Below are 15796 nucleotides of genomic sequence, written 5' to 3'. Positions count from 1 at the left end.
ATTAAACAGTTGACTTTTTATTGCTTTTGATAAATTGAGATTATCTAAATAAAACTCAAACGTGGAAATTCAGACATTACATTACAAACCACTTGTGCTGACCAGTTCTCAGCGAAGTCCTGAGGGATCTGCTATCAACAGGCTGTCATACTTAATGGAATAGGGAGAGGTTCCCAGCACCTCATAACAGAGGATACTGAGGGAAGATTTTGGGTAGATATAGCCAGAACTTGGGTCCAAGAGTAACCTGACTCTCTGATCTGAGTACCAAGCGTGGTATTTTTCTAAGAAGTGAAATTAGTGCCCTAAAAATTATGCGAAGAAGACTTTGACATTCAGCTTTAAAATGGTTCTTGTGTCACAGATCTGCAATTCACCCTAAAATCTGTAGTTGGTTTTCATCTTATGAGATATAGATATATTCAGCACATTAAGTTGCCTTATGTTGCCTTTATTAAAAATGTTAAAATCAGCACTTCCACACTGTTTAGAAAAGATTAGATGAGTCCTACTCTGAAAGCAACTTTCTTCCCCATTACCTCTAAGAAGAGCCTGGACTGACCATATCAGAGGCAGATGCCCACACTCAAGACACATCCAAGCAGAAATTTGCAGTGACTTTCCACATTAGGGATTCAGAGTGTTTCTTACAATCTTTGCTAACAGCTGAGCAGTCCTGGTTTGCTGATGATAGCTCTGTAGGCCTTGTGGCTCCCAATGGCCCAGCATGGAGCTGACTGAAGTATATAACATTTGGATCTACAGTCATGTGTCATACATGCTTCCTAGATTTTTCACACTGGAGTTAGGAAATTGTTTTTCAGTTTGTGCAGATGTCTCACCTAGAAAGGAACAAACCTCTACTAACAGTCAGTTACCTAAGGGAAAACACAGAAATTCCTCAAATCGAAACAACTGGAGCCATCAGATAACCTCACTGAGTCTGATTTGGCTTTCTTCACAAGGGCTTCTTATTTTGCTGTGAGATTTTCTAGTCCTAACCTGGACATCTTTTTCTGGTACTATGCATGATCTTGTAACATGGCAAAGGGTCTGTGAAAACAGGTGGAAAACCAAGCTCTTGGACATGCAGAGACTGTCAGCATTGAAGTGATTTAGTGAATGGGAGCAGTTGAATTAACTTAAACACTTACTGCCACCAAAGATGAAAAGTATTTCATAACATTTTTGCCGCTTTGCACTGGCTGAGTCTCTCGTTGGACTGTTCCCTGAACCACCTGGACTTCCTAAAACGCCGGAAAACTTTGCACATTTTTTCCTTCTACAAAAAAATCATTTGTGATTGCTTATGAAGGAGTCTGGAAAACATCAGGGTAGGTAGAAAACAACTTAAAAATAAGTTGCTGGGGCAAGGTACTGAAAAAAAGTACCTTGGGAAAGAAGAAGAGAACAGAGGCTTTCACCCATCTGCAAGAGCATTAGGAATTGTTTTAGCAAACTCAGTGTTGTAAAACTGTCCCCCAAACCCACTGTGAGGATTCAGGTTGGTCTTGGCTAGTCTTACTTGCTTTCTGCAAAGTGTTTTGTGTGGTTGCTCATAGGTCTTAGTTTGCTAAATAGTAAGTTGCAAAATGCAGTTACTAATTTCCTTTGTTACCCCTACATAGCAAAGCGTTTTTATTCACTTGTTTTACCACTGAATCTTCTCAGAGTAGCTTCTTTTTCCCCCCTGAAAATCTCTCTTCTTATCTTGTTCATTCATTTGGCTCATTTTTTTTCCTTAGCCTGTTCTTTACAAGTGCAAGGGTTTTTTGTAAAGCATGAGATTGCCTAGGAGATGTCATATGTGATTGCCACAATGGTTCTAAAATCCTTTTCCTGCCTACTTGTCCCTTTACCTGACTTAAGTAATTTCATTAATAACTGAACCAGTTGTTTCTAAAATTAAATTCCATCACTGAGAAAACATTTCTGTTGACATTGATCCATCAGTGGGCTGGGAAAGTTGTCCTGCTGTTAAAGAAATGAGCGTTTAACAGTGTCTGTAGCATGATAGGGTATTTATGAATTTAATCTCTATTCTGTTCTTACATATTTATCTTCACTGCAGTCCAGTTAGGAATATTATCCATGCTCAGAAAAAATATATTTTGAATTCTTTGGAAAAACTGTTAGAGCTCAAAAGGAAATTGAGGGTGCTGGGGAACTGTTAATTTAGAAATTGTTAATGGCTGTTATAGGAAATTGTAGAGTTGGCTGGAGGCGTTTGGTTTTTGAAGCAAATATAAAGGGTTCCAGGGGTTTCCTTCTGCTGATTCCTCAGGATTTCACTGCAATGAAGAGGTGACTTCCCATTTAATATCTAAACATTCCATAACATTTTAGAATTGTGGGAAAATGCTGCTAATGCTAAGTTAATGACAGTGACAGAATAATTTCCTCAAACTGAGTTGGAAGTTTCAATTGCTCACTCAAAGAGAGTATAGTTGATTCAAGACTCTTTTTAGAGTGGAAGACTAATAAAACTGGAAATTTAGACATGTTAATCATATGATATTGCTGCATTCAGAACAGTAAAATCATTCCAGTCTGTTTTGTTTATGTTGCTTAAAGAAGCAAGTTGAAAATGTATCATTCTCAAACCCATTTGAATAAATGCTAATATAATGATTAGAAGGCATTCTGGCTGTCTTTTAGAGTTATTTCTAAGAGAGATGCTGCCCCAGTTTTCTTTTTTTTCCTTAACCAAATAAGTTTAATGAGTGTAATGTTGGTTCTCACTTTTCTGGTAAAGTAAGATCTGTGTATATTTAGATAGACAATGAACAGTCATATCCCTGATTAGCAGTGCCATGAACTGAGTCATTATTTGTTGCATCAAACAGCATGTGTAAGTATTTACCATTGGATAATCAGGGCTGAAGGAACTAAGCCTAAACTGTGAGTATTCCTAAATTATTTCAGGTATAATGCAAGCCTTGCTCAGTATCTTTTCCCATTGTATATTGGAATATCAGGCTATTTGTATTGAATTCAGTATTTCACAGCTGTTCTACAGTAATGCTTCTCTGCAGTCGTCTTAAGCAGAGCAGTGTTTAATGATCAAGCTTGTGAGAAATTCACCTTCTTACCTCTGTTTTTATTTGTATCTATTCCTATGGTGCACTAGCATGACCCATGTAAAAATTGTGAAGGGGATAATTATGATTTCTTGCTGTTCTTAAACTATGTGAAGAAACCCAACTTGTCATTAGAACGACTTAATAATTTAAGATCTGCTCAGGAAGCATTTACCTTTTTTTCTGTGACATTTCCTTCACAGAAGTCTTGGCCAAATGTCTGGAGTTTTGTGCATGCTGTAAACTAAACTGTAACTGTTTATCCAAGAGCATATTTCAACATATACCAAGGAAACAACAAGCTAGTGTGCACTTGGGGAACACATGGCATGCAAAGCATTGCCACAGGGTCAGAAGGCTAATTCCTTATCCTTTCAGAAGAAACATAAATGCTGCAGTTGCATCATTCCTGTGGGTCAGTGTGAGGAGATGATTGCCAACTCTGAAGGCTGATAGAAATTTCGTAGGGCTGGTGCAGTGATGGCAGCAGTATTTGAGTAGGGCAGTTGAGGCCCTGTGCATTAAGTGAGGTCTTCTGACCTCTCTGAGGATCACTAAGCTGGTGCTAGTAAAGATGCTGAAGTTCAGGAACCAATAGCAGCTAAGGTATCTGTTATGTGTCCAAAAATTGGCTGTTGATTTTAAAAATCAGGGCTGAGGTTCAAGTTACTATTAATTTATTTCAGATGTTTGTATCTGAAATTAGATGAGTTTGTGGATTTTACTGGAAGAAGTTGCTTGTTTTGGATTTTGGGTTTGTTTTTTTTTACTGATGTGTGTGTCTGTGAAATAAATGAAGTTCTGGCAACATCTTGTAGTGTAGCTGGGGACTTCCAGTAATCTTTCATTTTTTGAAGATAGTGTTACCAGGTGGTGTTTATAAATTTTCATTGCATATTGACTTCCTTTGCTCCCATCATTCTGAGAAAGAACTTGATACTTAACCTGCTCCCTTATTATTTATAACTACATCCAAAAGAGGACCTGGGAAACTACAGGCCCATTAGTCTTACTCCAGTCCCTGGAAAGAGTTCTCCTGGAGACTTGCAAGCCAAATGAAGCAGGAAGCCAACACAGGTTTCCCAAGGGCAAAAAAAAAGACAAGTGCAAGGTCCTGCATGTGGTATGACATAAACTAAGAGCCCAGAACAGGCTAGGAACTGTGTGGCTGGGAAGGAACCTTGCTGAAAGGGACCTGCAGGTCCTGGTGGAGTGAACATAAATCCAGTGTGCTGCTGCAGCAATGAAGGCAAATCAGATCCTGAGCTGTGTCCGCAGGGATTGCTGGCAGAGGTGGGGACATGATCATCCCACTTTACTCAATGCTTGTCAGGCCATACCTAGAGAACTGTATCCAGCTCTGGTCCCCACAGTTTCTAAAAGATGCAGAGAGACTGGAGAGGGCCTAAAGGAAGGCCACAATGATGATCATAGGAGAACATGTCCCGTGAGTAAAGACAGAAGGGGTTTGGCCTTTTCTTCCCAGAGAAGAGCAGGCTCTGGACATTTTTCCAGTACTCAAGGAGGATGGAGGCTCTCCCAACACATGGAGCCACATGGAGAGGACAGGGGCAACTGGTACAAGTTGCACTGAGGGAAGTTTCATCTTAATATAAGACAGAAATATTTTACTGAGGGATGTGATTGAGTCCTGATCACTGGAAGTTGTCAGGTTGTGACTGGACAGGATAATCTCATCTAGGCTCCTTTCCCACAAAAAATTGGAGCACGTGATCTTTAGAGGTACCTTCCAGCCTGGGTTGGTCTATGATTCTGTGGCTCTGTATTGAAAATGAAACTCTGCTTATGAGTTCATTTGAAAAGTTTATACGAAAGGTTAATGTGAATGGTTTGCACTCTGTCACCTTGACCACAGTCGTCCGTACTGAAGGCTGCCTGACACCTTGTAGAATGGGGCTCTCATGTTTGATCTAAGTAGCCCAGTAGGGACAGACACTTTATATGATTAGAATCTCCTCAGTGCTGTGCACATAAACTAGTGTACATTTGCTTAGTCTCTGCTGCCATTGGCCTTGGTCCACTGGACCTGAGTGGATGCTCGTCTGCACAGTTTTGCCAGGGTTCTAGCACAAACTCTAACCAGAGCTGAACATGATTTTAGTGAATGAGATAGATTAGTGGTGAAACTCTAGACTTAGAACAGTCAAATGACAAGTTTAAACTACCATTTTGATAATCCCAGACTATCAGAAAGGTGAATTTACTGCATTAGCTCTCTTATCACAGTGATTACTGATATTCAGGAGTGAATTGACATCAATAAAGACCTTTAGAATATGTCTCTCTGCATGCCAGTCTGTAACTTTAAATTACAAGTGCTGCTTCAAAGTTGTTATTTTATTGTTCCTGCTGATCATTAAGTACAGCATCTGAAAAATGTGACTACATTTTCAGCAGTGATTAATTTACTTTGAATAAGCTATATTTTCTTGAGGCCGTAGGTTTGCATTCATTATCATTCTAGGATAAACAAAGCCCTTATTCTACAAGCAGGATAACTGGTATTTTTTCTGAGGCCATTTAATTTTTGGGCTTTGTTTTATCTTTTCTTTCATGGAGCTATTTGCTCTTTCAGTAAAGGTGGTGTTTATGGTTGCACCACATCTGTTTCCTCTAGTAGCCTATATTCTCAGTGTGGGTTGTAGTATCAGAATGGCCTCAGAATGTGAAGCTCACACCACATTGTGGTTAAAAGCAGCATAAACCTCTGGAGTCACTGCCTCATAGCACCTGAAGAGAGGTTTCTTGTATGTGGGATTCTGGCTGGGTTTCACTGTGATGAACTGATCCACGTGGAACTGGAGGTGGGGAAGGAATGCATGAAGGAGTATTGGCTGAGACTTGATTATTGTCTGAATTTCAGTATGGGAAAAGATGATGCAGAAATTCTTTGAAATTGGTTAATTAGTGATTGTTTCTTTTTTCTTTGTTCTTGTTATGTGTATCATCCCAACATCCCTTGCCACTTTCCTTCTGCCTTCCACCAGACTGCTTGATTCTGTAGCCTATGGCTGAAATTCTATTCAAATCACCTAAAATGCAGCCAAAGTAAGTGCAGACAATATGGTGCCATGGAAAAAAAATTAAAAATATGTATACATATGAGTATATTTTTATGTATATATATATATGGTGGTACCTGGCTGCTAATGGGCAGATGTTTATATTAAGATTGCACAGATGTGCTCAGGTAAAATTGCAGTGAGGCAGGTATGTGTAGGTACTTTCAGATAGGTGCATGTTTTGTGTAGGTGACATAAAGGTGGCTTTCAAAATAGCCTGTATGAGTCAACCCAAAAATTAATTAAAAGCAGATACTTAATCCTTAAGTCCTCTTTTCTCTTTTCCTGACTTTCTTCAATATAGGGGAAAGCTCACTTGAACTGCTCTTGTTTTAATGTTTGCCAAAGAAAGTTCATCTCACACCCCACACCTTCTCTTTGCCAGTAGTTAAACACTCCATTAATTAGAGGATTTTCTTTCTTTTATAAGTACAAGGCAAAAAATGTAATTTCTAAAGATACTGCTTTGTGATGGTGATGTTTTATTGCTTATTGCTGTGTGGTTTTAGTTGATTCACTTTACAACATCCTTCCATTCTGTGTATCTTTTTAGTCTGCTTAGCAAGCACTAATTGCCATGTATTAATTAGTTGCAAACAAATGGCTTATCTGTGTAGTCTAAAGGGGAGGGGGAAACAAGTCATCACAGACAAGTTGTCTATTTTTGAGATACATGTGCATTTGTAGAAGCATACGCTGCTAGACTGAAGATTTTTTGGTAAGCCAATACCATAAAGTAATTATGAACTTTTCTTAAGAAGTAGATACGGAGCTTATTCCTACAAACCAGCAAGTATACAGAGCCCCTTTGATTTTTCTGTAGGAAATGTGCACATAAAAATTCAATTCCCATTCCAATATACTGAGAGTAAGTGCTGGAACGTCTGGAAGTTTGACAAGGAATAGTTCTAAGGAGAAATTAAATTATTGTGAAGATTATAGCATTTCTTCCACTTTTTTAGAGATTTTATAAATATTTTATTAATGTGTAACTTATACTGTATGCTGGAAAAGGTGTGTTTCAGTTCTGCTTCTCTATTCATTTCCTCTCTTCTCATATGTGCTTGGGTAGGCAAAAGGTACAAGTTGCTCCAAACCAACCTTTACACTTCTTGTGAGCTAGGAAATTATTCTGGATGAAAACTTATCATCCATCTAGTCTGACTTTCTAAATCAATTGATCCTGAAGGTTGTCTTTACACAAGTCTTTGGGTTTAAGCCCTGGGAAGAAGGGGAAGTCATACAGACTTGTTTGTGGCTGTCTCAATTCAACAAGGCAAGTGAGAGAGATTTGAAAACAGTGATTTAGTAACTCATTCTTTTTCTAGTCCTTTACTTAGAACATCCTTGGGCAGTGGGAAGGATGTTTAAATGTTTCAGGGATTAGTATGCTATCTTGAATTTTGTGAATCACATTGTTTGGGGAAGTTTTTCTATTAAGGTTGGTTGTTGTTTTTTTTTTCTGTTTTTAGAAGGGTGGTATACATGCTGCAAACTTATGCTATAAATTTGAAACAAGCAGGAATATTTCAGAGGATTTTTTCTGAAAAATTGCCATGCTGAATAATTTTTAAGCTTCTCTTAAAACACTGGACTCTTCATTCATGTCAGTATGGTACTTTTTGTAATAATACTTGGCATTCATAAGGTACTTGATCACTTGAAGATGCATACATATGTTTAATTAATCCTTTCAGTGCCTCTTTGAGGAAGTTAGGTATTACTCCTTTTTAGCAGTAGAGAAAAATGACACAGTAAATTCAAGTGTCTTGATCAAAGGCATGCAATTATTTACAGACTATTACTGTTCCTTGTAGTAAAAAAATTAATGTACTTAATTTAGAAGAATGTAAGACTGGTTTCTTATTCAGTCTTGGGAATATCAATATACTCTGTAGATTGTCTTCACTGTTTGACTCCCAGTATTTATGTGGGGCCTCCTCTTATTGCTCTCCATAACCCGGGTAAAGCTCATTTGGGAGGGACTGTGGAATACAAGAAGCTGAGCCAGAATTCCTTGACCATTGTAGGCTTATCTTCATTCCTGTAAAACACAGTGTCTCGCATTTAAAACTAAACCAAAACTCATGTCAGAAATGAAAAAGAGTGTAACAAATGTAAATACTACTACATAATAATAGTTCCTAAAGCAAATGTAAGGAGTGTTGTGTCATAATTTCATATTATGATCTGCTTATGAGACTAACCTTATAAATAAGGGATCCTCCATGGCTTTTAGAGTAAGTGCCCGGTTAATATAGTCTTTTTTTTTTATTAGGGTGCTGTATAACATTGATAGCATTATAATGAATAGGAAATTATTTCTTCATTTGAAATCTAAGTGTGGAGCAGCTTGTTTATTGATCTGACAAATAGTGGCAGATTTATTCTATATACCTAATAAATTTGTGTTTGTATATATTCATAGGTCATGAATACTGATGGAACTGGCAGAAGAGTTCTGGTGGAGGACAAGCTGCCTCATATATTTGGATTCACGTTGTTGGGAGACTACATTTATTGGACAGACTGGCAAAGGCGCAGCATCGAACGCGTGCACAAGCGCACAGCAGAGAGAGAGATCATCATAGATCAACTGCCTGATCTAATGGGCCTAAAAGCTACAAATGTTCACCAAATAATTGGTGAGTAAGAATTCTAATGAGGCAAGTGAAAATGGAATAGAAAATTTCAGCAGTGCTATTCTGCAGATTTTTAGGAATGGACAGAACACAGTTCTATTGCACGATAACTGCCGGCAGTGGTTTGATGGGATGGGTTGGGTCTTGTGTGAGGTGCTTCAGTCCTCTAACTTGGAAGAATATCAGGCTGGAAAACAACCAGGCACACCCCAAAACAGGTAATTTTCTGCTTCTTAGGGAATCGGAACAGCTTGTAAGTCTGAACAGCCCTGGATCCAGAAGAAGAAAAGAAGGATCATGGAAAATGAATCTTCTTTTCGTACCAGCTAGCTATTTATGAACCTGCAGCTGCAGCAGCTTTTCAGCTTGCCATCTGAGCATGTGCTCCCAGTGTGCAAAAGCTAAGGCTGAGCCAGTTTGAGTCTGTTAAGTACTTTTCACATTAATACTAGAAAATCACCTTTAAAAATAATTAGAAGTACTTCCTGTCCTGTAGTGTACGTGGTGTAAAAAAAGGAGGATCTAGCTTTAAACTGGCTGTCATAGGCTATCCAAACACTGGTAGCAGTGTAACTGTAGCATCACAGAACTCATCACCTTACCTGAATATTCTGCTATGTGGATAAGACTTGCAGCTTCTTGCTGCCATGTGTGGATTGTACTGCAGGAAAGTAGTCAAATGTAGTTGAGCTATATCTTTACATGGCTGCTGCCACATTATCAAGATGCCCCAAGGTGTATGTGCTTTAATTGCACCCCTCTTTCCAGCTCTTTGGCTAATTGAACTCGCGAGTGCCAAGCATCTCTTAGTAGGTCAGTTTGCAGCGTGTGCAGGTACACAAGTGAGTATTGCAAAGAGCTGCTTCACTTGCATCCTAGAGAGAAGAGACCATTGAATGGATATGTGAAAATAGATCTGGAAATTTTTCACCTCTAGGAATGCACCTGGGTTGTAGGAATGTAACTGGACCAGGGTACTGTAAAAAGCAGCAGAACATACACTTGCTTGCTTACTTACCATGCTTCAGTGCTTGTGCTGTGAACTGGAATTCTCAGTAGCTGTAGAAGTCCAGATCCTTTTCCATAATGCTGGGTTTGTTTCATGGGATAAGGAAAACAAGCCCTGGCTTTCTAGCCAAGTAGAGTAACATCTACCTAAAGGATTACAGGAAATGAACAAAAATTAATTTATTCAGAGAATACAAGGAGGAAAAACTGTACGTTTACTTAAAGACTCACAGTGTTGTTGATGCGTGTGAGGAGTAGCTTCACCTTTCACCTGAGGTGGGTTTGCAATGGTTGCTTTTGCTTTTGCTGCCTGCTTAGGTACCAACCCCTGTGCAGAGGACAACGGCGGCTGCAGCCACCTGTGTCTGTACAGACCACAAGGCCTCCGCTGCGCCTGCCCCATCGGCCTGGAGCTCATCAACGACATGAGGACCTGCATCGTCCCAGAGGCTTTCCTGCTGTTTTCCCGGAGAGCAGATATCAGACGGATCTCTCTGGAAACCAACAACAACAACGTTGCTATCCCGCTCACCGGAGTCAAGGAGGCTTCCGCCCTGGATTTTGATGTGACAGACAATCGCATTTACTGGACTGACATTTCACTGAAGGTAGAGATTTATTCCGTATTGGCTATTCAGCTATTACAAACTTCTTGGGATACTTTAGAGTGGATTGACAAATGCAGTTCACAAAATTCAAGGGATGTGTAAAAGAGCATTTTCTAACTAAGAATGGCATACATTTTTGTTACACTGCATTATCGATGGAGGGGCATAAACTCACAGACCATTATGGTTGGCCATATGTTCAATTTATTATTTAATTAAGTCAACTTTTATACAGTTTAGATTGTTTTGGGCACATGCTTACAACAAGGTGATTGGATAGCTCAGTCTGTACACGCGTCTCATGTCTCCAGTTCATTGGACCTGATGTTCTGTCCACGTGGCCTGGAATCATACTTGGCATGTAGAGGCCTTCATAATTAGGGGCTTTCTGAAATCTGCAGGTGTACCTTTATCTGTACTTTCTCAAGGCTTTCTTGCTATAAACATACTATGTTCTCAAACCTTATAATTAGACACACAGCTAACAAGTATAAACATTACATATTTTCACACAGTCTGTAAGTATAAACATTACAGCTTACAACTTCTAAAGTCATGTCAAGCAAGGCCTACAGAAATGCAATAGGAATTGTTCACACAATTTGAATCCTGCAACACAAGGGATATGTAAAAGAGCATTTTCTAAGAATGGCATACATTTTTGTTACCCTGCATTCTCTCCTAGAATTTGTTTGTGTCGGGTTTGCACGGTAAGGTTTTGGTAGTGAGGGGGCTACAGGGTTGGCTTCTGTGAAAAGCTGCCAGAAGTTTCCCCATGTCCAACAGAGCCAGTGCCAGCCAGCTCCAGGACACACCTGCCCCTAGCCAAGGCTGAACCCTGTCAGCAACGGTGGCAGAGCCTCTGGGGTAAAGTATTTAAGGGAAAAAAGTTGCTACACAACCACAACTGCAGCTGGAGAGAGGAGTGAGAATATGAAAGAGAAACAGCTGTGCAGACACCAAGGTAAGTGAGGAAAGAGAGTGAGGAGGTGCTTCAGGCACCAGAGCAGAGGTTCCCCCTGCAGCCCATGGTGCAGTGAGGCAGCTGTGCCCCTGCAGCCCATGGAGGTCCACGAGGATGCAGAGATCCACCTGCAGCACGTGGAGGACCCAGTGCCAGAACAGATGGATGCCTGAAGGAGGCTGTGACCCCGTGGGAAACCCATGCTGGAGCAGACTCCTGGCAGGGACCTGCAGTCCTTTGAGAGAGGAGCCCAGAGTGGAGCAGTTTTCCTGGCAGGACTTGTGACCCTGGGCTGGGGGACCCAGGTTGGAGTAGCCTGTTCTTGAAAGACCTTTGGAAGGCACCCATGCTGGAGCAGTTTGTGAAGAACTGCCATCTGAGGGAAGGACTCCTACTGGAGAGGTTCATGGGGGACTGTACCCTGTGGGAGGGTCCCCCACACCAGAGCAGGGGGAGTCCTCCCCATGAGGAGGAAGGAGCAGCAGAGACAACGTGTGATGAACTGAACACAACCCTGTGAGACAGTGGATCATTGTATTAATTATTGGGTTGGACCAACTCGAGGAGGGAAGGGGGGGACAAGGCATAGGTTGAATTTCACAGAGGTGAGGTAATGCCCATTTCCCAGTCCCTGTGAGTCTCACCAGGCAACCCCAAAACAGCTGTCAGTCAAAGGCAGCCCAGGAGCACGGCCTGCACCACACCCTGGAACCCCTAACCCTGCCTTAGATTGGCTGGCACAAGTGGGAGCACCACCCCTCACCCGTCCCCAGAGTGGCCAGTGGGCCAGAAGTCCTGCCTGGGAGGCTACAGAGGGCCAGAGCAGATAAAAACAGCAACATGTGGTCTCCATCTTTGCTCAAGCCCTACCACCTGGCCACGTGAAAGCTGGAGTCTCACAGGACTCTGGTGGTAGCTATATAATTTTCTCTCTCTTTCTTTAATCTTTCTTCTAATCTCCTTTCTTATTATTTTGGATAGCTGGATACTGAATGGGTTGGATTTTTCTAAGTTGTATGTGTTAGCATGTGCTAATTCAGTGCTTTGTTGGATGCTTTATTTTGGTTGTATGCCACCCTTTAAACTTTTGCCAAGATCTCTTATTTTTTCTAAAGTTTACCAGTAAAAGTACCCCTTGAGAAAATGTGTGAAGCTTGTTCTCTTTTGCGCTCTCTCTTAAGGTGCTAAAAGAACTGAAGGCTCCTCTAATAATCCAGAGAGCAGATACTGATGGAGCCTTGTATATTTTTAAACTAAAACTCGCTGAGCTCGTAGCTCAAACCTTGGGGTCTTACAAACACCCATTCCCCATCCTCCTGTGGGCAAAGAGGTAGAGAAATTGGGAGTGAGAAGGGAAGGGTGGGGGAAGGTGTTTTAAGATTTGGGTTTATTTCTCATTATTCTACTCTGATCTGATTAGTAATACATTCATTTTTTCTAAGTTGAGTCTGTTTTTCCCATGACTGTAACTGGTGAGTGATCTCTCCCTGTCCTTATCTCGACCCCCCGAGCCTTTCATTATATTTTCTCTTGAGTACTTGACATCCAGTCAGGATCAACACACAATGTCACTTAAATCTACTATATACATTTTCACATAAAAAATAAGTTTGCAAACATTTTTTTTGTAGAAAGCTGAGGAGAATGTCATATGGCAGGAGGTTTCAGCAGTCAAAGTTGTTTTGCTGAATACATCTAACGGGGGGAAGCCTTGTCTTGGCTCAGGAAGTGAAAATGGGTCTTGCCTATTTATTAACTTACAGATACTGCACACAGGTCATACTATGAATCACAGATTTTATAGAACAGGTCTAGACTGACAAATCAGAAAAGGTTGAGGGTAAGTGTTTAAATGTTGAGTGATGAAATCTGTGTATCATCTGTTTTCTCTGGTACCAGTGAGGTTAGTGATTCCTTTTTGTTTTTCATGGGTTGTAGAAGTTGTAGCCAGAATTGTGAGCACTAAAATTTAGTTTTTAATTACTTTTTCTGCAATTGAGTTGAGCCCTGTGCCAACAATAACTTATGGGCTTTTGCAAGTAAAGAATCATCAAAGTTAAAACCACAGAGTTTAAGTGACTTTGCAAGAGATGACTTGGGTGAACTCTTAGGCATTGATACTCATTTGAGCTGTGTAAGCAATACAGATGAAGACTGAGATATAAACTTCCCTGCTGTGTAATGTCACAAACTGACATAATTATCAGGTAGTGTTCAAATGGGGAAGTAAACAAAAAAAAAATCAGTGTTTTTTTTCACTTCTGGTGAGTAGTGAGTGAGGAGTGTATGCAGACAGGAATATTAAGGACATAGAAAGGTGACCCATGTTTGCCAGAAGAATTTTGTACCTTCCTAACATTAGTCCTTTACTTCCAGGCTTACCAGGAACTGCCTAGACTCTAATATATTATTAAAATATAATTCTGGCTGTATCTGCTATCACAGGCTGATCCTGATGGCAAAGAGTTAAAAAAAAAAAATCTTTGGAATAAAAGTCCAAGAAGCAATTCTGCTTAGTGAAATTAAATTTAGCCATCAGTACTGAAGCACTTACTCTACTGAGCTCATTGGGAGTTTGGTTGTTTTCTCGTGTTTGCTGTTCTGTCCTAAACTTTTTCATTAGGCTGCTTTAAATAGTGTTCCATGCTATAACATTGATGTTTTTATATAGTCCTGGGAGAGCCAAAATATTTCCCCCTCAAGGTTGGCACTGTGTTATTAAGATCACTTTGGCATGCAGACTGCTTAATTCAACCAGACTAGTTATCCCATTTATTTCCCCTGTGAAATGCCATTCTAATTGACACAGAATACATTCGTAGAGCACAGCAAATCATTACTTCTGAATAACAGCATTGTTTGCTTTGCAAATAAGGAGCGTGTTGTAAGACCCTCTTTCCTATGAGATGTCTAAAATCTGAAAGTGTTTAAAATGCAACAAAGAAAAACAGCCAGCCCAATGACAGACTGGTAACATTTCTAATTTGCCTGGCGTATCTTTGTTATCCCTGCAGACCATCAGCAGAGCGTTTATGAACGGCAGTGCACTGGAACACGTGGTGGAGTTTGGCTTGGATTACCCTGAGGGCATGGCTGTGGATTGGCTGGGGAAGAACCTGTACTGGGCTGACACTGGGACAAATCGTATCGAAGTGTCCAAGCTGGATGGGCAGCATCGCCAGGTGCTGGTGTGGAAAGATCTAGACAGTCCCCGGGCATTGGCATTGGACCCTGCTGAGGGGTAACTTGCTGATTTAATTTTATGTTTATGAACAGTGAAAAACAGCATTGTGATGCTTACTCTAGGGCATGTTAGTTAGGCACTGCGTGTAAACCCTGAGAGAACTGAGCTGGGGAATACCACTTGGTAATTTAGAGGAACGTGCTCCTTATGTCCTGAATAATCAATAAGAATATTAAAAAAAGCCAAACAAACAAAAAAAATCAGAGCAGCTCATTAAAAAGGGATTTATACTTAGGTTTTAAATTAACCACAGAATCAAAGTAGTTTTAGGTTAATGGAATTCATTAATTCAAATACAATACTATTGCATTGAAATGAATGTATTTATCATTTTAAAAATTAGGATTTTTTTCATGACAAGTTAGAGTCCATAAAGGTATTAAATGATTTAATTTGAGAGTAGGGAAGGGCAGGTTATAGTCTGAGAATAAGGAAGGTGTTTGTTTCTTCAGATAAGGGAACCTTTTTAGTTGGTATGGACAAGGGAAACAGTGATAGAGGAGGAGAGGAAACAATTATATCCATCTATATCCAAAATTAAAGACTTCCTGAGAAGAAACTTCTCAGTTGGATTCAAGTGAATGAATAGCTCCCCCTTGATCATCTGTTTTTGAAGCAACTTTTCTCATTGTGCAGTTGGTTGGAATTGAAAGACTTCACAGGTGTTTGTTACCGGAGGTATTAAAGCAGAAAAGTGTAAACATAGCATGTGAGCTGCATTCCACTTGTTTTTAGAATGGTATCAGCTTTACCTTTTGGAAGAAGTGACTAACTAGTCATCAAATATACAGCTTACTCTACTGTACAGTGCTTAAAGAAAATGTAAATATGTACAAGTCTATCCTTCTGCCAAATGAGGCATAAACTGGCATGTGAGTATGTAATAGTCTGTACTTTTGCTCTAGTATAAATCCATACAATTTTGTGTTATTCTGCTTTTGGCTGATACGTAACACAGTTGTTACATGGCTGATTGATTTAGTTGTGTGGAGATGAGCAGTGGCATCTATTAACAAAAGTACCCTGGATACCTACCTTTTTGTATTCCTATGACAGACAACTGACTAGAAACAGAAGATAAGTGCCATGGAAAAATATCCTGCTAAATAACTGAGTATAAATGAGGGTGCCCAACTGCCACCTTTTTGCCTCCTAAATGATATACAT

The 15796-nt window shown here is 40.1% G+C and overlaps 1 protein-coding gene across 3 annotated transcripts in view; it reads left to right on the top strand.

Annotated features, from left to right (window-relative positions):
• LRP6 (LDL receptor related protein 6) overlaps positions 1–15796 on the top strand; it is a 121623-nt gene that overhangs the window by 79748 nt on the left and 26079 nt on the right. For all 3 annotated transcript variants that reach the window (XM_027702484.1, XM_027702482.1, XM_027702481.1), the window contains 3 exons: positions 8592–8808; positions 10132–10421; positions 14400–14626. In XM_027702484.1, the coding sequence (XP_027558285.1) occupies positions 8592–8808; positions 10132–10421; positions 14400–14626 (734 nt within the window). The remainder of the gene's footprint in view (positions 1–8591; positions 8809–10131; positions 10422–14399; positions 14627–15796) is intronic.

This window comes from Neopelma chrysocephalum, unplaced genomic scaffold (assembly GCF_003984885.1).
Source record: "Neopelma chrysocephalum unplaced genomic scaffold, ASM398488v2 Primary Assembly neopelma1_188, whole genome shotgun sequence".
Lineage (NCBI taxonomy): Eukaryota > Metazoa > Chordata > Aves > Passeriformes > Pipridae > Neopelma > Neopelma chrysocephalum.
The sequence above is the reverse complement of the archived record's forward strand: the minus strand, read 5'-3'. Positions and strand labels throughout refer to the sequence as shown.